General features: G+C 65.0%; 1 protein-coding gene across 1 annotated transcript; it reads right to left on the bottom strand.

Moving 5' to 3' along the window:
- Positions 1-1,150: 1,150 nt before the first annotated feature.
- DLX3 (distal-less homeobox 3) lies at positions 1,151-6,027 on the bottom strand. The gene is made up of 3 exons (XM_084862183.1): positions 5,524-6,027; positions 4,163-4,353; positions 1,151-2,604 (listed from the first exon to the last, which is right to left on the bottom strand). Exons 1-3 carry the CDS (start codon positions 5,846-5,848, stop codon positions 2,257-2,259), a joined length of 864 nt encoding a protein of 287 aa, XP_084718309.1. The 5' UTR covers positions 5,849-6,027; the 3' UTR covers positions 1,151-2,256.
- Between the last annotated feature and the right edge of the window lie 688 nt (positions 6,028-6,715).

Consider the following 6,715-nt stretch of genomic DNA (forward strand, 5'->3'; position numbering starts at 1 on the left):
GCTTCACAATCATGTGCCTACATCCACATGTACGGTGCCTCCCATCCATGCCAAGATGTGTCCCTACTCACAACGCCACCCATTCTGCCACCTCCGGCTCGGCCTCCGAAGTCTTGGAGTCGGGAAGCTAGGAGAGGAGGGTGGTGGCGGCAAGCAGGCACTGAGTCAAGGCCCGTGCTGTCCCCGAGAAGTAAACACAGAACCCCTGGCCTGTCTGTGTTCACCCCCCAGCCTGGATCCCAGTGGCCTGGCGTCCCTGCCAACTGTGAGAGCAGTGGTATTCCCCTTGCCTGAGGCCCCAACCTCACCCCACGCTGGGAAGGATAGACGGGAGGGTGAGGGGCCGGGGAGTGCCTGGGCGTGGAGGCAGGGGGTGTACACGCGTGTGTAAGCATGTCTGCGTGTGAGCCCAAGATCAAAGAACAGCCCTGAGGTGACCCAGCGGCGGCAGTGGCGGAGGGCATCTGGCTGGCGGGGAACGCCAAGCCACCAAGCAGAGTGGAGTCAGGGAGGCCGCGGCACCGGGAGCCTCCCACCCACCGGGGCCCGGGGGCCGCCACGGGGTCAGGAGCACCTGCCGCCTGGGGCCCGGCCCGGCCCAGCCCTCAGCCCTCCAGCCCAGAGCCCCAGCAGAGCTCCTGGAGGCTCAGCGCCCTCTCCCCACCAAACACCTTCCCCCGCTCCCAGGCCCTCCCCGAGAGCCCCGTCTGCCTCCGCCCCCAGTTCAAAGAGCTCGGTGTTATTTCCTTCTTTTTTATTAACATTATATATAAAGATGGGTCCAGTAAGAAAGCAGAAATGAGAAGGCTGGGAGGGGGCGGGAGCTGGCTCCGTTCCTGTCCCCCTGGGGGGGACTTGGAGATCCACCATTTCTCCTCATTTCTGCACCCCGCACCAAACCCCAATCCAGCCGGCGCCCATCCCTGCTTCTCTCAGCTCAGGCCGCCGCGCAGGCAGGTACGTCCAGGAGGAAAGGGCCACATAAATAGGAAACCGCACAGGGAGGAGGCTGCTGCTTTCTGGTGCTCCTAGAAAAATACAGACTCTATATATATAGCTCCCGGCTCCTACCTCTCCTTTCTCCGGGGTTTGACCACATCAGGGGTGGAGGAGAGCGAGCTCCGGGGGGACGTCTGGGTCAGGAGGGGCAGTGCCACCAGCCCTCCCGACCGCCACCCCCTCACCCCTCAAGGCAGCGAGCTACAGCCCTCCCCTCTCTCCTCCTGCACCTCACCCCGTGCAATCTGCTTCCAAGGCCGCCGGAAAGGGGGTGTTTGGGGGCTTGTCTTGCCTGGAATGTCTCCTTGGAGACTTGGGGTTTGGCACCAGAACGGCCAGCTTACTGGAGGAGAAGGGGGGGCGGGGAGGAAGAGGTGGGGAGAGGGGTGGGAGGGGGGGCAGAGCAGAGGTGTCTACCTAGGGGAGATTGATCCTATCTGTTAACAATGCCCTTTGTTTTCCTATTTTTCAACAGCTTTTAAAACCAAACTTGTGCAAAGTCCTGTACACAGAAGAAGACACGGGTCCTTCGGAAAGACTCCTAGGACCCCACTCCCTCCTCTCTGACCAGGAGAGGAGAGAGACCACGCCTGGAGTTCTTCCCTCGGATGCCGCAAATATTAAAATACCCCCTCCCCCACTCCCTTTGCTTTAACCCTCAAGTCGTAAACGAGGGCTGCAAGGGCGGGGCGGGGGCTGCTTGGGGTCCCCTCCTGAGTCCCAGGCTCGTGTCCAAGGTCTCTTTGGCAGCGGGGGGGTCCTCGGGAAGAGGGAGCCACAGTTCACGTAGGAGGAACCAGACCCTGCCGGTCCTGGCATCCACAGTGCCCGGTGTCCCAGACCAGGCCCCACCGACCGACCGACCGACCGGCACACACTCCCCGGTCCCCCGGTCCTCCGGCCTCCAGTCTGGGAAGTAAGTCCTCGGTGTTCGAGGCAGGAAGGTGACAAGCCACGGAACGCCAGCCCAGGCTCCTGGGAAGGAAGGAGAACAGCTGTCCCAGCTGGAGCGGGGCGCCCCCAACACCTGGCAGGGCACCCCAGTGTCTCGTCAGGGGGAGAGAGGTTCGGGGGACATCCTCGGCCCATGCAAATTTCATCCGGAGCTCTCGGTCCCGGAGGAAGGGCCCAGGGCCCGGGAGGGGTGTTCCCTTCCCCGGTGGCGCTCCTCCGATGATTCCTGAGTGTCGGCGAGGACAGAGCCGCCTCCTGTCTGGTCCCGGGAGTCAGTCCTTCGTGGGAGGTTCAGGTGGGTGCTCAGTACACAGCCCCGGGGTTGGGCGGGGGCCCCGGGGAGGCGTGGTGCAGGGTGGCCGGCTGGGGCGGCTGCTGCTGTAAGTGGGGTCCGCTCAGGTTCTGTGCGTGGTACCAGGAGCTGGTGGGGTCGTCCAGGTAGCTGGGGGAGGCGCTGTACGGGAGCGGCGGGGGCAGCTGGCTGCGGGCGGGGGCCGGCGTGGAGTGCGAGGACGTGTCCCAGAGCGCGGGCGAGGGCGGCGAGTTGCAGGCCATGGAGTCGCTGTTGTTGGGGCTGTGCTCCAGCGGCACCTCCCCGTTCTTGTACAGCTTCTTGAATTTGGAGCGGCGGTTCTGGAACCAGATCTTCACCTGCACCCGAGAAGAGTTGGGGGTTCGTTAGCCTCTCGGAATGCTGAGCAAACCCTCTCCCCTCCCCCCCCCCCCCCCCGTGCGAAATCCAGCTCAGAGAGGGCAAGGCCAGTCCCCAGGCCACACGTCAGGACCCAGGCGAAACCCAGGCTTCCTGACTCCCAGGCCACCACCTCTCCTTCGACCCGGGATCCAGCTGTGGCAGGAACTGGCAAGCGCATGGGTCCAAATTCTACCCGGCCCCCGACTGTGTGTGTGACCTCCCTGGTTCTCGCCTTCCTCCTCTGAAAGTGGGGGTGGGGGTGGGGGTGGTCGGAGCAGGATCACCTCCCTCCTGGGGTCTCAGAGCAGCCTCTATACGGCAAACGCCCCATAAGAGGCACCCAGGTGCCTCTGGCCAAGGGGCAGTTTGTGGCCTCGGGTTCACGTTAGAAACCCAGAGGCGCCCAGATACAGGGACAAACACACACCCACACAGGCATCTCCATGTGCAGGAACATACCCACTCACCACTTCACATGCAGACACCAGACTGTAAAGACACACACACGCACACGCACAGATACTACTCCCAGATAAACACCCACAGACCCGAGCGCCGTGCCCACACACCTCCGGGGCTGCCTATGATGGGGGTGACCTGGGGGCCGGGGAGCAGGTGAGCCACGCCCCCCCACATTTCCCCCGGGGGTATCTCCCCCTCCCCCCGCAGCTCCCCACCCCATGACTGGTACAAACAATGAATCAGCTTCTCACTGGGTGACCCAGATTCCCAGCGGGCGGACGGGGCCCCACGCAGGCAGCCGCAGCCCAGGCCAGCCTGTCAACACCTGCAGGGAGCCGGGGAGCCACCACTCCTCCCCTGAGCCGTGACAGGCCCGCTGGGGGCTCCGGCGACAGGCTGGGGGCGGCCCGCTCCCCCCCTCGGGAGGGAATCTCTCCGCTCTGCTCCAGGCAGGGGAAGGGTGGAGCGCTGGGAGGATGAGCAGCAAAGTGGTGTTTTGAAGCAAGTATGCATTTTTGTACGTGCACTCACTGGTGTGCACAGTCACGTCCTCACCCCCCCCCCCGCCCCCGCCACAGACGCCGTGACCCTGGGCAGGTCACCGGCCTTATGGGAGCCTTCCCACGTGTACCCAGACACGAGAGCCTGCGTGCCAATATTGTCCATGCGTGTGCATGCGTATGTACAGCTCTGCACACATGCTGGCCTGCTGAGAAGACACATGTGGACTCCTATCAAGCGAGGGGCAGCCCTGTGGGGGCGGGGGGGCTGTGGGAGCTTGGGGTTTGGGGGTAGAGAGGAAGGAGGACACCTCTCCTGGCCACAGACATGCACAGTCGCACAAGTTCTCAAGCACCCACTCCTGTACACGTGCTAATCGGAAACTTGGGGCAGAAGTGGAGATTTTGGGGGCCCCTCTACCCACAGGCAAGGGCTGCAAGGAGCTGCAGGGAATTTCAAAGGCCGTCCAGGCTCGGGAGTGCCTGGGGAGCCCGGGGGTCGTCCCGCGCGGCCCCACTGATGCCCCGCAAGCCTCGCTGTCCCCAGACTGACCTGCGTCTGCGTGAGGCCCAGCTGCGCGGCCAGCTCGGCGCGCTCGGGCAGCGCCAGGTACTGGGCCTTCTGGAAGCGGCGCTGCAGGGCGGCCAGCTGGTAGCTGGAGTAGATGGTGCGCGGCTTGCGGACCTTCTTGGGCTTCCCGTTCACCATGCGCACCTCGGCCTCCGGCTCCTCCTTCACCGACACTGCGGGCAACGCACCGGGCGGGGGCAGCTGAGTCTCGGCCTGCGGCCCCGGCCGCCTCCCGGACCCGCGGGAAGCGGGAAGCCCCACCCGCGGGCCCACCAACTCCCCCGGGGTTTCCAGGCTGCGCGCTCCGGGGAGGGAGCGGCGGCCACAGAGCCGCCCGGCGGCGGCCCAGACGGCGCGCCCCGCGCCCGGCGCAGCCCCGGCGCCCGCACTGCCCCGGCAGGGACCGCCGAGGCTTCGCTCCCGGCGCCTTCCCGGCTCGCCCCCCTCCTCTCCCTAGCTCGCTGTCTCACTTCTCTCCTTTTTCCCCGTCCCTTCTTCCCTATTCTTATTAAAACAAACAAACAAACAAACAAACAAACAAAAAACCCCACAAAAAACAAAAAACAAAACAAAAAAACCCAAACACCTTTTATTTTAGGATAATTTTTTGATTCTCTGAAAAGTTACAAGCATAGTACAAACTCCTTTCTCCCTCCCTCCCTCCTTTTCCCGTCCTGTCCTCCCTTCCTTCCTTCTGTCCTTTCTCTCACTTTGTCTTCACCTTTCTCCTTTCCAGCTCCTTCACTTCTGGGTCGCTGCTTCCCTCTGTTTCCCTGCAATCCCGGGGCGCCTGTCTCTGCCGGTGCCCCTCTCCATTCAATCCCGGGCGCCTGTCTCTGCCGGTGCCCTCACCATTCAATCCCGGGCGCCTGTCTCTGCCGGTGCCCTCACCATTCAATCCCGGGCGCCTCTCTCTCCCGGTGCCCCTCTCCATTCCCGTCCCCCAGCCCAGACTCAGAGCGTCCCCAGAGCTTCCTGTCCCCGTGCCTACCGCCCAGCCCTCTGCAGCCAGAGGGGGGGACTGTCCAAGGAGCTCCCCGCGAAAGCACCTCCCTTCGGAGGCCCCCCGACCGCCCACAGCCCCGTCCCCTTCTCCCCGAACTCGCCCCGATCTTCCTCCGAGACCCGGGCGCGGGGCGAGCGGCGCGCCCTCCCCAGACGCGCGCGGTCCCGGGACTGGAGAGGCGCCCGCCGCCTCTGGGATCGCCGGCCGCAGGCGGGACCTGCCGGGGCGCCCACGGGTCTCCGGATCCCGGCTCCAACCCCCGCCTGCCTCCCTCCCTTCCGTCCCCGGGGGAGCCTCCCCGGGCCCCCCTCTCCCGCGATCGGCCCCGGGTCCTCACCGGGGTCCTGCGCCGGCAGCGGCTGCTCCCGGTACCCCCCGTACTGCCGGTAGGAGGTCCCGTAGGTGTAGTCCGACTTGGGCGAGTAGGCGCCGGCGCCGGCCAGCCCGTTGAGGTTGAACTGCGGGTGGTAGGAGTAGGGGTTCACCGCCTGGCCGTACGGCTGGCCCGCGTAGTAGTCGTGCTGCGGCGCGCTGTAGTAGCCCAGGTCGGTGACGGAGGACTCGGGCAGCGTGGGCGAGTCCTTGGAGCCCGCGTGGCAGCTCAGCGAGCTGGAGATGTCGGTGAGGATGCTGCTGAGCTTGCGGTCGAACGAGCCGCTCATGGTGGCGGCGGGGGCCGCGCCGCGCCGCTCCGGGGCTGGCTGGCCGGGCCGCGGCGGGGAGGGGTGTGCGCCCGGCGGGAGGGGGTCCCGGGGGAGGGGGGCCGAGGGGCGCTGCTGGGACCGCGCCGGCCTCCGGACGGTCGCTCTCGCTCGCTGCGCGCCTCTCGCCGCGTCCCCGGCCACAGTGCTCGCCGCCCGCGCCGCCCGGCGCCGCTTATAGCCTCGGAGGAGCCGCCCGGGGAGGCCCCGGCGCGCTGATTGGCTGCGGGACTTGCCTTCGAGGCAAAACACGCTCCGGTGCTCTGTGGTTCGCTGCTCTGCTCGCCACTCCGCTCTTTGTTGTTACCAACACCACACACACACCACACACACACACACACCACACATACATACACACTCACACACACATACACACACACCACACACACCACACACACACATACACACACACACCACACACCGCACACACACATGCACACCCCCCCACACACCCCCATACACCACACACACACACCACACACACACTCACACACACACACCACACACACTCACATACACCACACACACTCACACACACACACCCCACTCCTCCTCCTGTGCTTTCTCCCCCAGCCCTGATAAACCCGGTGTCCCTGAAGGCAGGAGTGGGTAGGGTGTCTGTGAAGAGACCCCAGAATCTGTCAGTGTGTCCCCTTCCCTGGCTGCGGGGTGGGCGGGGGGCTCAGGTGCGGTGAGGAAGGAGGGGGATTTGCCCACCAGGTGCTTGTGGAAGGAGGTGGTCTAAAGGAGTGTGTATGTGTGTGTGTGTGTGTGTGTGTGTGTGTAAATGACAGGCAGACAAACCTGCCCAATGGGAAAGGTCCAGGG

Source organism: Pipistrellus hanaki, assembly GCF_964339955.1.
Source record: "Pipistrellus hanaki genome assembly, chromosome: 16".
Taxonomy (NCBI): Eukaryota; Metazoa; Chordata; class Mammalia; order Chiroptera; family Vespertilionidae; genus Pipistrellus; species Pipistrellus hanaki.

What these genes read in the sequence shown, in the direction of transcription:
- DLX3 (XM_084862183.1), bottom strand. Translation starts at nt 5,848, where the DNA reads ATGAGCGGCTCGTTCGACCGCAAGCTCAGCAGCATCCTCACCGACATC. An exon ending in GCTGCCGGCGCAGGACCCCG is followed by an intron (nt 4,354 to 5,523) that starts GTGAGGACCCGG and finishes CGTTGCCCGCAG; the next exon opens with TGTCGGTGAAGGAGGAGCCG. An exon ending in TGGGCCTCACGCAGACGCAG is followed by an intron (nt 2,605 to 4,162) that starts GTCAGTCTGGGG and finishes TCTCGGGTGCAG; the next exon opens with GTGAAGATCTGGTTCCAGAA.